This window comes from Polyodon spathula, chromosome 7, assembly GCF_017654505.1.
Source record: "Polyodon spathula isolate WHYD16114869_AA chromosome 7, ASM1765450v1, whole genome shotgun sequence".
NCBI lineage: Eukaryota > Metazoa > Chordata > Actinopteri > Acipenseriformes > Polyodontidae > Polyodon > Polyodon spathula.
The window spans coordinates 32,154,992-32,173,772 of NC_054540.1; the positions used below are offsets into that span (position 1 = coordinate 32,154,992).

General features: G+C 44.2%; 1 protein-coding gene across 5 annotated transcripts in view; it reads right to left on the minus strand.

The window, feature by feature from the left end:
- The window catches only part of LOC121318536 (IQ motif and SEC7 domain-containing protein 3-like), a 74,905-nt gene that overhangs the window by 5,091 nt on the left and 51,033 nt on the right, over positions 1 to 18,781 (minus strand). For 3 of the 5 annotated variants that reach the window (XM_041255301.1, XM_041255305.1, XM_041255304.1), the window contains exons 4-11: positions 16,733 to 16,855; positions 13,297 to 13,463; positions 12,846 to 12,985; positions 12,376 to 12,501; positions 9,850 to 9,949; positions 8,175 to 8,336; positions 3,622 to 3,708; positions 2,584 to 2,627 (exon numbers count right to left, since the gene is read on the minus strand). In XM_041255301.1, the coding sequence (XP_041111235.1) occupies positions 2,584 to 2,627; positions 3,622 to 3,708; positions 8,175 to 8,336; positions 9,850 to 9,949; positions 12,376 to 12,501; positions 12,846 to 12,985; positions 13,297 to 13,463; positions 16,733 to 16,855 (949 nt within the window). Of the gene's footprint in view, positions 1 to 2,583; positions 2,628 to 3,547; positions 3,709 to 8,174; positions 8,337 to 9,849; positions 9,950 to 12,375; positions 12,502 to 12,845; positions 12,986 to 13,296; positions 13,464 to 16,732; positions 16,856 to 18,781 lie in introns of all 5 variants that reach the window. The other 2 variants (XM_041255303.1, XM_041255302.1) reach the window with 1 other exon arrangement.

Here is an 18,781-nt window from a genome sequence, read left to right on the forward strand (position 1 = left end):
TGAACATACGAAATATTTCTAAAATAAGGCCTGAACAATTCTTAATATATCCAGCGCAGTCAAATACTGGTAACAGTTTCCTGTGCTGGCAGCCAGCGTGTTTCTCATCTAATATTTGCTATTAAACACTGTCAAGTCAATCTGAGATAAAACATTAAAAAATCTTGTGTGCCCTAATGCAGCTGTAACAAGTAGCACTCAGCAACAGCTTACAGCTCATACAGACTTTAGTTACAACAGATTCTGTTTGTATGTATGTATGTATGTACAGTACAGGGGCACCACCACCAGGGGGGCCATGGCCCCTGGGGGGGGGGGGGGGGGGTGGGTGGGGGGGATGGGTGGGCGGGGGGGGGGGGGGGGGTGGGGGGGGGGTGGGGGGGGGGGGGGGGGGGGGGGGCGAGTATATAGTTTGGTGGTCCCCTTACTTTTACTATGAAAAGATAAAGCTGCCCATTTTTTTTAATGTCCTCCGTGTGCCGCCGTGCTGTTGTGTATTAACACATTTTTTTCTTAAATGGAGGTTAATTTAAATTAGAACACACATTCTATGGCTATGGGAAAGGAAAACAGACAGGAACATAACAGTGTTTTAGCTGAATTTGGCCAGACTGAATCAGTACTACCGATCTGCTGACAGAAAGTGGATATACACCAGCGTTTATTTAATCAGGTAATTTTTTTTTTTTCTGTAGACCTTACAGTTCTATAATTAAAATAATTGCTATCACTGTGAGAAGCAAATACTAATCGATTCAGATTTAAACAGTGAGAGAAAGCAGCATGTAAGGGTTTGCATGACCACATTTGTTTTACTGTAAGAACCAAGCCTGCGGTAATCTGTTTATTTAGATACATGCATGCAGTTTTGTATAAAATGAAACTTTGCACATTTTTTTTTCAAAATAACCTACTTTAGTAAGCTATATAAAAAGTTTTTCGACGTTTATTTCGGTCCTCTACTTCCTTTAAAGCTGTGATTAGCATTGTTAAATCATCTCTATTTCCATTGATTGGAAATTAAATTGGTCATCAAGAGAGATGTAAAATAACACTGATAGTGTTTTTGTATTACTTGAAAAAGAGGATCACATATGAAAGTGACAGTAAAATACAAGCGCACATTGCAGCATTCATTGAAGACGCAGGAAAGAGTGCAGTATTTACTTGTTTGTGTTTCTCCTTACTGTTTTAGTGTTAGAACTATGACTCTTTGAACACAAACTCTGAGTTCAGATATGTTAAGTGTGCAACACATCATTTGCTGGAATAAAAAAAAAGGCTCATTCGGTCAATACGGCTGTTAATCGATTTTTTTAAGTCAGCACAAATGCCATTTTTAAGGCAAGTTGTTTGGGTAGGAATATACGTCAGTACATATATTCCTGCAGATATTATTGCAGTTTAAATGAAAAGCATTCCCAGTATGGACAATCTGAAATACAACTTCTTACAGATCCTGTCATGTCTGACAAGCAGCAGAACAACAATAGAAAATATTCACTGTTACTTTTAAACCTTTGTCTGTTTGCTCAGCCAGGTGGTTGAGAAAATTATGCCAGGGTTTAATTGTTTTATTTGGCAAAAAATGTATTTCTTGACAAGTTTTGTTCTGTGAGTTATCAACAAGTTGATATATCTATTTGTAAAGGGTTAATGTTTATGGGCATGTTACTACAATGGAAGAATATGAAGATTTGTGATTATACCCTCCTGTATGTCATACCTCAGCTGTAGTAATAGAAGCTCAGGATAAAGTCAGGTGCTTTACATTGACCTTTTCATAGAATTCTACTAGCAGTAAGAGCTGCCCTTGTGTTTGCAACATACAAAATGAAGAGTCTTTATGCACAGGTCTACTGGTCCAACATTAGTCTAGTGCGTTACATTAGGGCTTGTATGTAAAGAGTGACTCCCAAAACAAGCTCTACCATGACTGGATTAGCAGTTCTACTTGTAAACGGTGTGTTAAACACATGTACTGATTAACTTCCCTAGCAAGGATATTAATCCTCTCCCTGTGGTGTAGCCCCCTCCCCGTCCCTGTGTGAAGTGCGGTGCTGGTGCAACTCTCTCTCCAGAGGCTCCATGGCACTCAGGTGATCTTGCAGGAATCTGCATTATCCCACGACACACTGTGACAGAGCCTGGGCTCCAGGGCACTTGACATTTCCACATGGGAATATAATCTGGTAGAGCACACTGAAATCAGGGCAAAACTGCCATTAGGAGAGAGATGACGTGCAATAGCATGGGCAACCTGATATAGTGCATTTCAGGACTTAAAAATACCATAAGGTTGTTTAGGGGACTTTGATCCAAATATAAAATAGTGTGTACAAAAATAACATGTGAAATACTTAAGACATAAATGAATACTTTGCACTCTACAGCGATCCAGTTAAGAATTACCAGTAAAAACTCCACGCTTGTTTGGAGTGTTCAGATAGGAGCTCTTGTGCACAGTCCCTCAAACACGCACACACATACACAAACGCGCACACACACACACACATTCTAGCTCTCTGGATTGAACAGGGGAACTTACCTGGATTTGAGGATCTCCAGATAAGGGCTGCTTACCTCTACTGTGTTGTTCCCTGGCTTGTTTTCAAGGTCTTGCTTGCCTGGCGAAAGAAAGGATTTGTTGCTTACAAAGTGGACACTAGTCTTTTCTGTTTGCTACTATCCCATACTCCCATTTAAAATGATGTGCACAGAAATCTAAACCGAGGAATAAACATAAACCTATTTTTATTTTAGTTTAGAATTGTACAAATTGTGGGAAACTGCGTCCCCATTTAATTTAATTTTTAAAACCGATCAATTGCAGGCCTGTTTTCTCTGTGGCTTCATTAGAATTAATTAAATTAATAAGGTGGTCAATAAAATAGACGCTGTGGCTTCATGATCAGTGAGATGGCAATCTGTCCAGAGCAGTTAGCGCTCCATGTTTCTGCGGAGACTAGGTACATGGAGGGGAGCCCTGCAGCTTGGTGTATCTTACCTGGAGGGGAGCCCTGCTGCTTGGTGTGTTTGAGTACCTGGAGGGCAGCTCTGCTGCTTGGTGTGTCTGAGTACCTGGAGGGCAGCCCTGCTGCTCTGCCTGAGTACCTGGAGGGCAGCCCTGCTGCTTGGTGTGTTTGAGTACCTGGAGGGCAGCCCTGCTGCTATGTCTGAGTACCTGGAAGGGAGCCCTGCTGCTTGTTGTGTTTGAGTAACTGGAGGGCAGTTCTGCTGCTTGGTGTCTCTGAGTACCTGGAGGGCAGCCCTGCTGCTCGATGTGTTTGAGTACCTGGAAGGGAGCCCTCCAGCTCGATGTGTTTGAGTACCTGGAGGGGAACCCTGCAGCTCGGTGTATCTTACCTGGAGGGGAGCCCTGCTGCTTGGTGTGTTTGAGTACCTGGAGGGCAGCCCTGCTGCTCTGTGTTTCAGTACCTGGAGGGGAGCCCTGCTGCTCGATGTGTTTGAGTACCTGGAGGGGAGCCCTGCTGCTCTGTGTTTGAGTACCTGGAGGGGAGCCCTGCTGCTCAATATGTTTGAGTACCTGGAGGGGAGCCCTGCTGCTCGGTGTGTCTGAGTGCCTGGAGGGAAGCCCTGCAGTTCGGTGTGTCTGAGTACCTGGAGGGGAGCCCTGCTGCTTGCCCCGGAGCTCTAGCTGTGTGCCATTGTTCTTCGTGTTCGTTCCCTGCTGCTTCTCCAGCTCCCCTGCAGAACGACAAGAAAAGTGATCAGAGCAATCGAGTGAGCAAGCCGCAACACAGAAAAGATATCAGAATGAGCGAGCCACAGCACAGAGAAGAGATCAGAACGAGCAAGTGAGCCACAGCACAGAGAACAGATCAGAGCAAGCGAGTGAGCCACAGCACAAAGAAGAGATCATAGCAAGCGAGTGAGCCACAGCACAGAGAAGAGATCAGAGCAAGCGAGTGAGCCACAGCACAGAGAAGAGATGAGAGCAAGCGAGTGAGCCATAGCACAGAGAAGAGATCAGAACGAGCGAGCGAGCCACTGCACAGAGAAGAGATCAGAACGAGCGAGTGAGCCACAGCACAGAGAAGAGATCAGGGCAAGCGAGTGAGCCACAGCACAGAGAAGAGATCAGAGCAAGCAAGTGAGCCACAGCACAGAGAAGAGATCAGAACGAGCGAGCGAGCCACAGCACAGAGAAGAGATCAGAACGAGCGAGCGAGCCACAGCATAGAGAAGAGATCAGAGCAAGCGAGTGAGCCATAGCACAGAGAAGAGATCAGAGCAGGCGAGTGAGCCACAGCACAGAGAAGAGATCAGAACGAGCGAGTGAGCCACAGCACAGAGATCAGAAAGAGCGAGCCACAGCACAGAGAAGAGATCAGAGCAAGCGAGTGAGCCACAGCACAGAGAAGAGATCAGAGCGAGTGAGTGAGCCACAGCACAGAGATCATAGTGCGCAAGACACAGCACAGAGAAGAGATCAGAGCGAGCGAGTGAGCCACAGCACAGAAGAGATTAGAACGAACGAGCCACAGCACATAGAAGAGATCAGAGCAAGCGAGCGAGCCACAGCAAAGAGAAGAGATCAGAGCGAGCGAGTAAGCCACAGCACAAAGAGATTAGAGCAAACGAGCGATCCACAGCATAGAAGAGATCAGAGCAAGCGAGCGAGCCACAGCACAGAGAAGAGATCAGAGCGAGTGAGCCACAGCACAGAAGAGATCAGAGCGAGCGAGCCACAGCACAGAGAGATCAGAGCAAGCGAGTGAGCCACAGCAAAGAGAATAGTTAAGAGCGAGCGAGTGAGCCACAGCACAAAGAGATTAGAGCAAACGAGCGATCCACAGCATAGAAGAGATCAGAGCAAGCGAGCGAGCCACAGCACAGAGAAGAGATCAGAACGAGTGAGTGAGCCACAGCACAGAGAAGAGATCAGAGCAAGCGAGTGAGCCACAGCACAGAGAAGAGATCAGAGCAAGCAAGTGAGCCACAGCACAGAGAAGAGATCAGAACGAGCGAGCGAGCCACAGCACAGAGAAGAGATCAGAACGAGCGAGCGAGCCACAGCATAGAGAAGAGATCAGAGCAAGCGAGTGAGCCATAGCACAGAGAAGAGATCAGAGCAGGCGAGTGAGCCACAGCACAGAGAAGAGATCAGAACGAGCGAGTGAGCCACAGCACAGAAGAGATCAGAAAGAGCGAGCCACAGCACAGAGAAGAGATCAGAGCAAGCGAGTGAGCCACAGCACAGAGAAGAGATCAGAGCGAGTGAGTGAGCCACAGCACAGAGATCATAGTGCGCAAGACACAGCACAGAGAAGAGATCAGAGCGAGCGAGTGAGCCACAGCACAGAAGAGATTAGAACGAACGAGCCACAGCACATAGAAGAGATCAGAGCAAGCGAGCGAGCCACAGAAGAGATCAGAGCGAGCAAGCCACAGCACAGAGAGGGGATCACAGCGAGTGAGTGAGCCACAGCAAAGGGAAGAGATCAGAGCGAGCGAGTGAGCCACAGCACAGAGAAGAGATCAGAGCGAGCGAGCCACAGCACAGAGAGGAGATCAGAGCGAGTGAGTGAGCCACAGCAAAGAGAAGAGATCAGAGCGAGCAAGTGAGCCACAGCACAGAGAAGAGATCAAAGCAAGCGAGTGAGCCACAGCACAGAGAAGAGATCAGAGCGAGCGAGCGAGCCACAGCACAGAGAAGAGATCACAGCAAGCGAGTGAGCCACAGGGAAGAGAAGAGATCAGAGCAAACGAGCAATCCACAGCACAGAAGAGATCAGAGCAAACGAGCAATCCACAGCACAGAAGAGATTAGCGCGAGTCAGCCACAGCACGTAGAAGAGATCAGAGCAAGCAAGTCAGCCACAGCACAGAAAAGAGACCAGAGCAAGCGAGTGAGCCACAGCACAGAAGAGATCAGAGCGAGCGAGTGAGCCACAGGGAAGAGAAGAGATCAGAGTAAACGAGCTATCCACAGCACAGAAGAGATTAGAGCGAGTGAGCCACAGCACGTAGAAGAGACCAGAGCAAGCGAGTGAGCCACAGCACAGAGAAGTGATCAGAGCGAGCGAGTGAGCCACAGCACAGAGAAGAGATCAGAGCAAGCGAGTGAGCCACAGCACAGAGAAGAGATCAGAGCAAGCGAGTGAGCCACAGCACAGAAGAGATCAGAGACAGCGAGTGAGCCACACCACAGAAGAGATCAGAGTGAGCGAGCCACAGCACAGAGAGATCAGAGCGAGCGAGTGAACCACAGGGAAGAGATCAGAGCAAACGAGCGATCCACAGCACAGAAGATATTAGAGCGAGTGAGCCACAGCACGTAGAAGAGACCAGAGCAAGCAAGTGAGCCACAGCACAGAAAAGAGATCAGAGCAAGAGAGTGAGCCACAGCACAGAAGAGATCAGAGCGAACAAGCCACAGGACAGAGAAGAGATCAGATCGAGCGAGTGAGCCACAGCAAAGAGATCAGAGCAAACGAGCGTTCCACAGCATAGAAGAGATCAGAGCAAGCGAGTGAGCCACAGCAAAGAGAAGAGATCAGAGCAAGCGAGCGAGCCACGGCACAGTGATTGTCTGCCAGTAAAGCAGCAGTTTAATAGCTCTATAGAGTTTCACATTCCAAATGAATGCACAATAAATACATGAATAAAAAAACAGCAGAGAAAAGAGAGATGTTGATCACAATGTCAGGTTTTGGGCTCTAATTCTACATGTTAAAATCCAGGTTATCTCTCTTTAACGTGTCCCTGGGATCCACTTTCCCAATGATCAGGTGAAGAGTAAAAATCAGCAAATGATAAGGAAGGCCAATTCTATCGAGCATTAATACAGTGTACCCAGATGCTGATAATACGACAGTAATTCCATTGTTGGGTTCCTGTGACATGAGAAGCCTCCTTAGTAAATAAGGGTTATGACTTTCTCAAAGGGGTCGGCTTCTTTCACGAACAGCAGATCAGCTATTTCCGCAAATAGAAAGTGATGAAAGGATGTTCCAGATCTCACCAAAGCTGACAGCATTAAGAGACACTGATGAGGACTCTTTAGGAGTGTGCTGGGAGCTCTATCAGCCTAATGCTGAGTCGACACATGTTCTCCTTTTTAATTGAAGACAGTATTATAAAACTGTGTCCAATGAAGCACAGTCCAAGGTAAACACAGCAGGCGGCCCAGCTCTGCAAGGACTCGCTGGGAGAGATTTTCACATCCAAATGTCAGCATTTGCATATTTCATTTCAAGTTATTTATGGAGGGCAGCAGTTTCAGAGGGGGCCATCGAGGTCCTGTCCCTGTGCCGGGGCTTTGCTAATGCTGAAGAGCAGCTCATTGCAGAGGGCTCATGGGGAGGGGAAGGTACCTGCAGTGTTACAGGTATTCTGTGATCTAGAGATACGGGGGTCTACTCATCATCCTAACAGATATAAAGATACGGGGGTCTCCTCATCACCCTAACAGATCTAGAAGTACAGGGTTCTAGTCATCACCCAAACAGATATTTACAATACGCATGTTTCACACAGAAGGAGGGGGCACACTTGCATGTTTCACACAGGGGGAGGGGGGCTGTGACAGGGCGAAAGCCCTGCCGGTATGAAATGTGTGTGTGGGTGTGGAGAATATTGGTTTGGCAGGGAGGGAGTCAAAACAGGTGGGAATGTGGCTGGAGTCATAAATTGAATAAATGATTAAAGATTAATTAGGCTGTCACAGGTGTATAAAAAGGGTGATCACAGGTGTTAGTTTAGAGTTAATGTTGGTGGTAGAGGTGGAGGTATATGTTGCTGTGTTGTGTTTATGTCAGTGAGTTTTGTAGACCTTTTGTTTTGGCCCGTGTGCCATTTTGTTTGTTAATGTGTTTTGTTTTGTTTAGTGTTTGTTTGTATTTGTAAATAAAAGTGTGCATTAGCGCTTGAAACTGTAGCCTTCTTGTCTCTGAGTCTCTACGGGGCGCTATCCCGCTCTGACACCAACTGTGACAGGATAGCGTCAAGGCCAAGCTGTTACCAGCAGGTATAGAGACTCAGGGGCACACTTGCATGCTTCACACAGTGGGGAGAGCACACTTGCATACTTCACACGGGGGGGGGGGGGGGGGGGGGGGGGCACACTTGCATGCTTCACACAGGGTGATTAAGGAGGGCATACTTGCATGCTTCACACAGGGGGAGGGCACACTTGCATGTTTGCTCACATTCGATGCGGATCTGCTCCATCTCTGTCACCTCTCCGATGGACTCTTTCAGGTCCTCCACAAACTTCAGCAGCTCCTCGGCACTCTGGGCACAGAAGTGCAAAACTTGCTTCTTATCGGAGCCGGAGTAGGGAGACACGAGCGTGATGCCGTGGGGGTAATCTACAAGAATAAACACAGTTAGAAACATTGACAAGGTACCACAGCTGCACTCGTCCAGGGTATGCATAGGCAAACTGTGACCTGGGTTTATCATTCTAGAAATAGCCTACCAGGTGAGTAGTGGGACCCATAGACTTGGAACATTAAAAATCAATTAGATTCTGTGCCAATAAATTAGATTCCCTAGGTGGAGGCAAACAAGAGAAGGGACAAGCCTTGATGGGTCGAACTGCCTCCTCTCATCCTCAAAACTTTCCCCTGTTCTTATGACCCAATGAATACTACAGAAGAAGGGGAAATAGCAGCTCTAGGAACTGAATATAATGGACACAATTAAATACTTTGCTTGTTTGATCGAGGCAGAGCACTTTATTGAAATGAGCCTCTTATGGCTCTGATCTGTGCTGCTTGCAGATTGTCTCACTGAGTGTGGGGGAGAAGAGAAGCCCTCCTTTGTTTTTTTATTGAGATCTCCTTTCAGAAGCCTTCCCTTGTTTTTCATTGGAATCTGCTTTGCCTGGGCTGCACTTTTTTAAACTAATGATGCTTTAGATGTGATTAACAAACAGTGAATTTCAAAGTGAACTGTCAATTCAATTGGTAAAGGAGGAGTGATTAAAGATTGTGCTGCCAAATGACAGGCAGCGTGCAAGAATCTGCACGAAGTATAACTAGCAGCAAAGTCCCGATTCGGAGGAGGAGGAGGAGGTAACTAAAAATGCACCTGGTTACTTGAACTGCTTTAATTCTGAAACTATTATGCTTTTCACCAATTTTTGTGCTGCTTTATGAAATAATATTGAGAAGATATGCTTTAGCGTTTCCATCCTAATCACTTCCTAATTTTAAGTGAATATTTTCATTTTCATCTGTTACCAGCATCTCTGCATTTATTACTGATTTTTTGAGGAGAGTATATGGGTAATTTTCTAGATATGTTCCAAGTTTTACTATAACACTTTGCGGCAAGCTTGACACTGCAGTCTATTTATTATTTATTAAGTATTGATATTTATGAAATGGTGCCTAGCAGTGAATGTTAAACATGCCTATCTTTAAAATCTCTTCATATGAAAAGAAATGCTTTGAGCAAACACTTTTTAAAAGAAATGTGTATCAGAGACTTTGGATCAGATTTCCCAGTAAAACCTGAGTGAATCTGTCCCTCACAATTAGTCTTCACAGTAGCAACCATTGTTATAAAGAAAAGTTATCAATTAAATGGCAAAGGTTTCGACTAGACGTCTTTTTCAATGACTTTAATGTTGGAAAGAAGGTTTGATTCACATACTTATTATCACTGGATGATGTAGCCTCCACCCCCAGTAGATAATAAAGTGTGATGGATCTCCTAATGGCCCCATCAGGAGGAATGTGTGTATGTATAGAAGTATAAAGAGTGACAGTTACTGGGAAAACATTTAAGATAAGGACACTAGGCAGAGGGTACAGAGAAAAGATGCACTAGAAACAGGAAGAAGGAACCTGTAATGGGGAGGCATCCTCCACTTACACTCGTTCTCAAACAGGTGGAACTGCATCCCCTGGAGCCCCACCGCCTTGCAGAATGTGTAGGTGGCTGAGCTCTTCTTCTTTGGGCACAATTTGAGGATCTGCAGAGACCAAGAGGAAGGATCACTAGAGCCGCATGTACAGTCATCCTGGGGTAAGAGCTGGTAGAATTGATTAATCAGAGCAGGTGAACGATCCACTAATCGACTAATCGCATCACTATAGGTTCACGTATGATATGAGCTTGTAATAACTGTCCACCCAAAACCATTCAGTAAAATAAGAACTTAGCTGAGCTCAACAGTATGTTGCCAGAACAAAGACAGGTGGCTGTTTTACAATTGTTATAAAACTAAAAGTTGTTACATGTAACATATACTTTATTATAACAAGGTGATATATTAGAGGGCATGAATAGAAATGTTATTACATAATAACCAGGTACAGTGGCTCTCAAAAGTATTCAACCCCCTTGAACTTTTCCACATTTTATTAGGAATCAAAATGGATTTAATTAGGAGTTTTTGCCACTGATCAACACAAAAAAAGTCCATAATGTCAAAGTGAAAAATAAAATCTACAAATTGTTCTAAATTAATTACAAATACAAAACAGAAAATAATTGATTGCATAAGTATTCACCCCCTTGAGTCAATATTTGGTAGAGGCACCTTTGGCAGCAATTACAGCCATGAGTCTACTTGGATAAGTCTCTACCAGCTTTGCACATCTGGACACTGCAATTTTTGCCCATTCTTCTTTGCAAAATTGCTCAAGCTCCGTCAAGTTGGATGGGGACCTTTGGTGAACAGCAATTTTCAACTCTTTCCACATATTCTCAGTTGGATTGAGGTCCGAGCTTTGACTGGGTCACTCCAGGACATTGGCCTTTTTGTTTTTAAGCCACTCCAGTGTGGCTTTGGCTGTATGTTTGGGGTCATTGTCCTGCTGGAAGTTGAATCTTCTCCCAAGTCCCAGGTCTCTTGCAGACTTCAGCAGGTTTTCCTCCAGGATTTCTCTGTACTTTGCTGCATCCATTTTGCCCTCTATCTTCACAAGTTTTCCAGGCCCTGACGCAGAGAAGCATCCCCATAGCATGATGCTGCCACCACCATGCTTCACGGTAGGGATGGTGTTCTCAGGATGATGTGTGGTGTTAGGCTTGCGCCAAACATAGCGCTTAGCGTTGAGGCCAAAAAGCTCTATTTTGGTCTCATCAGACCACAGAATCTTCTTCCACTTGGTCTCAGAGTCTCCCACATGCCTTCTGGCAAACTCTACCTGTGATTTGATGCAAGTTTTTTTCAACAATGGCTTTCTTTTTGCCACTCTCCCATAAAGGCCAGTTTTGTGAAGCACCAGGGCTATTGTTGCTGTATGCACAGTGTCTCCCAGCTGAGCCGTGGAAGACTTTAACTCCTTTAGAGTTGATTTGGCCGCTTGGTGGCCTCCCTGACAAGTGCCCTTCTCGCCCGGATACTCAGTTTTTGAGGACGGCCTGTTCTAGACAGATTCACAGTTGTGCAATATTCTCTCCATTTCTTAATAATGGACTTTACTGCGCTCCGGGGGATATTCAATGCCTTGGAAATGTGCTTATATCCAATGCCTGATTGGTGCTTTTGAAGAACCTTATTCTGGATTTGCTTTGAATGCTCCTTCGTCTTCATGATGTAGTTTTTGTTAGGAAATGTACTAACCAACTGTGGGACCTCCCAGAGACGTGTATTTAACCTCAAATCATGTGAAATACCTTAATTGCACACAGGTGGACTCCATTCTACTAATTATGTGACTTCTAAAGACAATTGGTTGCAGCAGAGCTTATTTAGGTGTGTCATAGCAAAGGGGGTGAATACTTATGCAATCAATTATTTTTTGTTTTATATTTGTAATTAATTTAGAACAATTTGTAGATTTTATTTTTCACTTTGACATTATGGACTTTTTTGTGTTGATCAGTGGCAAAAAATCCTAATTAAATCCATTTTGATTCAATTTTCTAACACAATAAAATGTGGAAAAGTCCAAGGGGGATGAATACTTTTGAAAGCCATTGTATCTATCATCGTTTCTGCACTGAAGTGGTACCTACAGTGTTATTACATAGAAATAACCGTATGAACATGTTTATTATTATTATTGATAATTCCCATGTAATTAGACACTTATTACACCAGCAGTTACCATGTATGATTCATTGGTGGTTAACACGTTATTACAATGTAATTACATGGTGTGGTGTGTCTTGGAATCTAAAGCAGTATCATTTAGTTTAACTCAGACAGATCCAATGAATCTAGTATACACAAAAAACAAATCAACACTAGATTAAAAACCCCCATAATAGCAAAGGGCTTCTTTTAGCATAACAACATAACAGTCCCCAACACAAGCTTGCTCTCACCACCATCAGGTTATTGAAGAGGAACACCTCTGTCTGTTGAACACAAGCTTGCTCTTACCACCATCAACTCATTGAAGAGGAACACCTCTCTCTGTCTGTCGAACACAAGCTTGCTCTTACCACCATAAGATCATTGAAGAGGAACACCTCTCTCTGGTGCGCTGCCTGTTTCTGAGCCTTGTTGACGTCGGTGACCTCGAAGAGACGACTGCAGCACACCAGCCTCCTGTGGGGGACAGACAGCACCTGGAGGAAAGAGAAGACTGTCAAGCAGCCCCCTTTCCTCCCCTTTACTCTCTCTCTCTCTCTCTCTCTCTCTCTCTCTCTCTCTCTCTCTCTCTCTCTCTCTCTCTCTCTCTCTCTCCTCCCTTCTCTCCCTCTCTTGCTTTCTCTCTCTCTGTCGCTCCCTCTTTCTCGCTCCCTCTCTATCTCTCATTCCATCTCTCTCACGCTCCCTCCCTTCTTTCTCCTGTCCCGTTCTCCCTTCCTCCTCTCCCTCCCCCTCTCTATCCCTCTGCCTCTCCCTATCTCTTCTGCCCCCTCAATCCATCTCCCCATTTCCTTTTCTCCCCCTCTCTCAGTAGACTCACAGTTTTCATCCCCAGGATGGACTGCTCCACTTTTGTCACATAGGTCACGTGATCCTCATTGGAGCGCAGCTCTCTCTGCTGGATGCGCTCATAGATCCCGACCACCATCTCCCGTGGAATATCCGCTCCATCGTCCACTCCTATAGAGGGGGGGGGGGGGGGGGGGGGTATCAATTGGGGCTGTTATCTTCACTGATGAACATCCCTGTTAGAAATCCCAGCAGTGATCAGGACTGCTTTATCCTAGTCAGAGCTTTGACTGGTTCAAGAAACTAAGTTGTAATTTCAAACTAATTAGTCCCACTGAAAAAAGCTGTACATGCAATGTTGTCCTTTTGACACCTAAATAATGCACAACTATCACATTCTGAAGAAAATGATACATCACATGGTTTCAGACAGCTCTGTGTTTCAGTGTGTGTGAGTTGTGAATTAAGGCCGGCAGACTCACCGCGCAGGTTGCGAATGAAGTCCTCCAGCATCATTTTGCGATCTGGCTTGATGTTGGGGCTATACATGTCAGTGTTGAGCAGGATGATGGCGAAGGCCAGGATGAAGATGGTGTCGGGGTTGTGGAACTGCTGGACCACGTCCGGGTTACATATACAGTAGCGCTGGCTGCAGGAGAGAGGGAGAGAGAGGAGGTGGGGAGGAGGAGAAAGAGGGCAGGAGGACGGGGAGAGGGAGAGGGAGAGGGGGAAAGGGAAGGGGAGAATAGGGGGACATAGAGAAGGAGGGCAAGAAGGAGGGGAGATGCATTATTAATGAGGATGAAAAAGCAAAAAGCTAACGGGAAGAAAATAGTAATAGGTACTTAGTATTAAACATTCCTGGTACCACTGTTACATGCCCTTCAGTAGCTCAGCCAGTCAGGCGTCAGTAAATGATCAGTGCTTCTCAGATTACACATTGATTACACTGTGTAACAAAAAAAAAAAAAATTGTTCCTGGGTAGTAAGTGTTTTTTCCTAATTGCTTATGCCTCAAAAGTATAGAACATGGTTATTATTCCCCACAAACTTTGCTTTTGTGACCAGGACAGTGATATTTCAGAATATTTGTAAATACAGTATAATTGTAAATCTCGAAAAACTACTCACTTCTAAATCTTTTGTAGTCATCTTTGTATTACTTTAGTATAAATACATGTTAATTTGGATTCATATGTTGTTTTTTTCTGACTTTATGTGAACGAAAAGACACACATTTGCCCATTTTCCCATTGGAAACAGTGATATTTTGAAATATCACTACCCAGGAACAAAAATTGTGTTACATAGTGTTATTAATGACCATGGTTGCAGGTATATTGCAGTTTTTATTTTAACCACAAGGAGGTACACTGCAGCCAAGTTCCTCATCTTCTATACGATTACTTGGTAATAATCAGAATTTTCCAGACAATTTCAGCAGCTTCAGTCTGAGTAGAGTTTTCCAGTGTGTGTGTGTGTGTAATGCGTGCATACTTGCCAACATTTGGAAACTGTTCAGCGGGACTATGGGTAAATATTGGGACCTTCTTCCTATGTATCGGGACGCAGGACATTTGTTAGGAAATCAGGACTGTCCCGATATAGTGACTGTTGGCATGTATATGTGTGCGTGTGTTTGTGCGAGAGAGAGAGAGAGAGAGAGAGAGAGAGAGAGAGAGAGAGAGAGAGAGAGAGAGAGAGAGTGTGCATGTGTGTATGTCAGCCAGTGTGTGAGAGTGTGTGAGAGAGAAAGACTGCATTTGAGGGTGTGTGTGTATGTGCTTGAGAGAAAAAGAGAGCATGTGTGTTCCAGTCATTGCGTGTGTGAGAGTGTGTGTGTTCCAGTCATTACGTGTGTGAGACAGAGAGTGTGTGTGTGTGTGTGTGTGTGTGTGTATGTCAGTGTGTGTGTGTGTGTGTGTGTGTGTGTGTGTGTGTGTGTGAGTGAGAGAGAATGTGTGTGTATATGTGTTCATTTATCAAACAAGCATAGCTACATAATGGCTTGTCTGTTCAAGTTTGGCAGCACGGTTCTTTATACTGTAATAAAAGTGTATTTATGAAAAGCACATAACCCCCACCCTCCTACTAACAGCTCAGAATATTACATTCATTTCCATTGTAATGGACTTCAAGCATGGTGTGAATTGCAAGCAGAGTATTGCAGATTCACAAGAGCTGTCATATTTATTGCACAATTCATATCCTCACCCTGCTATCGTCTAAACTGATAGCCTTGTATTATCGGCAGGGCAATTTTGCTTCACAAAGTCAAATGAAACCTGCAGAATAATGTTACATTAACATATTAAGTTACATACAGCTTTGTAGTTTTCCATAGACTACAAAAAATGGACAAAAATGGAAACAGTTGACATTTTGGAATCTAACATGAAATACTGTTCTTACTGACTTCAGTGCAGTGTGAGAGACTGGACTGTAATGAGCTGCAGTTATACACCGGTGCAGGGTGACAGACTCCACTGCAATGAGGTGCAGTCACACCAGTGCAGCATGATAGGGATTCTACTGCAATGAGCTGCAGTTACACCAGTGCAGCGTGACAGGGATTCCACTGCAATTAGCTGCAGTTATACCAGTGCAGTGTGACAGAGATTCCATTGCAATGAGTTGCAGTCACATCAGTGCAGCGTGATAGGGATTCCACAGCAATGAGCTGCAGTTACCCCAGATTGTGAGGCAGATCTCTGCAGACATCAAGAGCTCTGTTTCTTCTCACAGCTGTTTTAAATGTCTGCAGTGATGCTGGGAGTTCAATTCAGGGGGGCTAACAGTGGTAAAGTCGGGTGGAAATCTGTACATTTGTACAGTCAGAGTATTCTGTATTCAGGAATGGCAGTGACCTTTTCGGTTTTATAAAGCTCTGGTGATGAAGATGCTTATACCCAAGCGTTGGTATATATAACGAGATGACATTATCCTCCTGATTCAGTGTCTTGTTATCAAACTCAGCTCACATTTCTGTCCACGCATTGATGTTGTTTTTTTTTTTATTTCCCGAAACTTCCTGTTGTTTTACAGAGACACTGACATCGATGAACGCTGATAAACCCTTCTGTTGAGACACTGAATTGTGATGAATTCAGGAAAGAAAGGCAAATGCCAGCCACATTAATAAAATAAGCTGTCAAATGAAATGCACAGAGCTGCCCTACATTGAAACAGCCTTGCTATTTGCTAACCACAGTGCGCATTGAGCCCATTTTCAACACACGCTGAAATATCAAAACACATCAAAATGGCGTAACTGCCTTTGAAACGCACACTGTTGAGGGAAAGGAGTTCACTCTGCATTTTGGTTCTCCAAAATGTTGCTATATTTTTTTTAGTTGGGCAATACCCTTCATTGAACTTGTCCTAGAGCAATGTTTCCCAAACCAGTAATGAAAACTCCTTGCAACTGTTGGTTTTCATTCCAAAAGAGCTCTCAATTACTTAACTAGAGCTGATATTTCAAGTTAGCTATAACACATTTTATAAGAAACCGCTGCAAGGTGTAATAACTGAAAACAATTAAAAACGTCCAATTAAGTATATTATCAGTTCAATGAAGGGTCTAGTTAAGTAACTCAGAGCTCAGTTGGAATGAAAGCCATCAGACAATGTGGGTCCCCAGGACCAGGGTTGGGAACCATTGTCTTAAAGCATTGTTGAGCATGAGTATGAAGCGTTTGGGACTTATCAACAGTAAACAAAAAAGTTGCATGACCCCCTACGGTATCTATACTAGGCCACAGTTCAAGGTGAAGAGTAACATTAGATTCCATAACACTGAACATGAGGTGAACACTGAACATAGATGACTGACTCTAGGAAGTCACAATGGTGGCTTCAGTGAAACCGAAAAAACACACCATCCAAAACTACAGTATACTGTGAAATAACCCCCCATACCTGAAAGCCTCGATGAGCCGCTCCACCTTCTGGGCCTCCCCTTGAACACGAATGTGTGCCTGGAACTTCCTGAGAGCTTCATCAAGCTCCATCCCATAGAAATCCATCTCATCAACCACACAGCTGCGGAGAAGGGGGGGGGGGGGGGGGGGACAGGGAGGAGAGGGGAGAGAGGAGAGATAGAGGGAGAGAAGTACAGGGAGGAGAGAGGAGGGATGGGGAGAGGCATACAAAGAGGAGAGGGAGAGAGGAGGGATAGAGGTAAGGGGGAAAGGACGGAGAGTGGGGAGAGGAGGGAGAGGGGTAGAGGAATACAGGGAGGAGAGAGGTCGAATAGTGGAGAGGAGTACAGGGAGGAGGAGGGAGATAGGGGGAGAGAAGTACAGGGAGGAGAGGGGGAGAGGAGGGAGAGGGGCGGAAAGGAGTACAGGGAGGAGAGAGGGGCGAGAGGGGAAGGAGGGAGGGGGAAGAGATCCAGAGAGGAGAGATCCAGAGAGGTTAGCTGGAAGCCAGAGACAGAACACATGTACAATATAAATATCATATGGGAGATACTGAAATTGGAGAAGGAATCTATGAAAAAGACCTAACAGTTTTTGTTGACTCAGAAATGTCTTCATCTAGACAATGCTGGAAAGCTATAAAAAAGGCTAACAAGATGCTCGGATACATTGTGAAAAGTGTTGAATTTAAATCAAGGGAAGTAATGTTAAAACTGTACAATGCACTATTAAGACCTCATCTTGAATATTGTGTGCAGTTCTGGTCACCTCGCTATAAAAAAGATATTGCTGCTCTAGAAAGAGTGCAAAGAAGAGCGACCAGAATTATTCCGGGCTTAAAAGGCATGTCATATGCAGACAGGCTAAAAGAACTGAATCTGTTCAGTCTTGAACAAAGAAGACTACGTGGCGACCTAATTCAAGCATTCAAAATTCTAAAAGGTATTGACAGTGTCGACCCAAGGGACTTTTTCAGCCTGAAAAAAGAAACAAGGACCAGGGGTCACAAATGGAGATTAGACAAAGGGGCATTCAGAACAGAAAATAGGAGGCACTTTTTTACACAGAGAATTGTGAGGGTCTGGAATCAACTCCCCAGTAATGTTGTTGAAGCTGACACCCTGGGATCCTTCAAGAAGCTACTTGATGAGATTTTGGGATCAATAAGCTACTAACAACCAAACGAGCAAGATGGGCCGAATGGCCTCCTCTCGTTTGCAAACTTGCTTATGTTCTTATGTTCTTAACACAACCGCCACATGCATGGACTATGTGACAGTTTCACAGAGGTCTGCAGACAGTAACCAGCTCCTTCAGCACTGTGGTGCATCTTTGAACTGCCCACACATTGATCCCCTTTCAAACTGCTACAATCAACCAACTGGCTAACTGATCAACTGAATATATAAACAACTAGCTAGCTAGCTGTTTAAAAGGTCCAATCCAGGCTGTAATTATTACATTCCCTGTAGTTTTAGAAGCTGGAGAATAATGCACAGCTGTGGCTAAAGGTTTTGCATCACCCTATAGAATCAACAAATCATACTTCATAAAGTGGAATGAAACCTGCTGAATAATGTTATGTTAACATATTGAATTACATACTGCTGGAGTTTTCCATATACTTAACAAAAAACTGACAAAAATTGACATTAAAAAATGTGACATTTTGAAATCTAACATGAAATATTGTGTTACTACTATGACTTTTCGATATCATTTTTCTTTGATTACATGATGTTAAAAAAAAATGCTAATTTAGTTTTTTGTTTTTTTGTTTTTTCTTAATAATTTTTATTTTATTATGTCTCAATCTTAAATTCTCAGTGATGCAGAAGTTTTGGGCATATCTGTATAGGGTGTGTGGTGAATATAGCTATCTCAGTTATACAAATTTGGTTTTGTTCTGTTTTAATTCCATTTGCTCTATTGTAATCATACTACTACATGTAAATGCAAATCAAGTTTTTTAGGTATTTTTTCTTTAATGTAAGGGTAGACCTGGCCAACAGTGGCATGTTCAATTCCCTTGTGCATGGATAAAAGT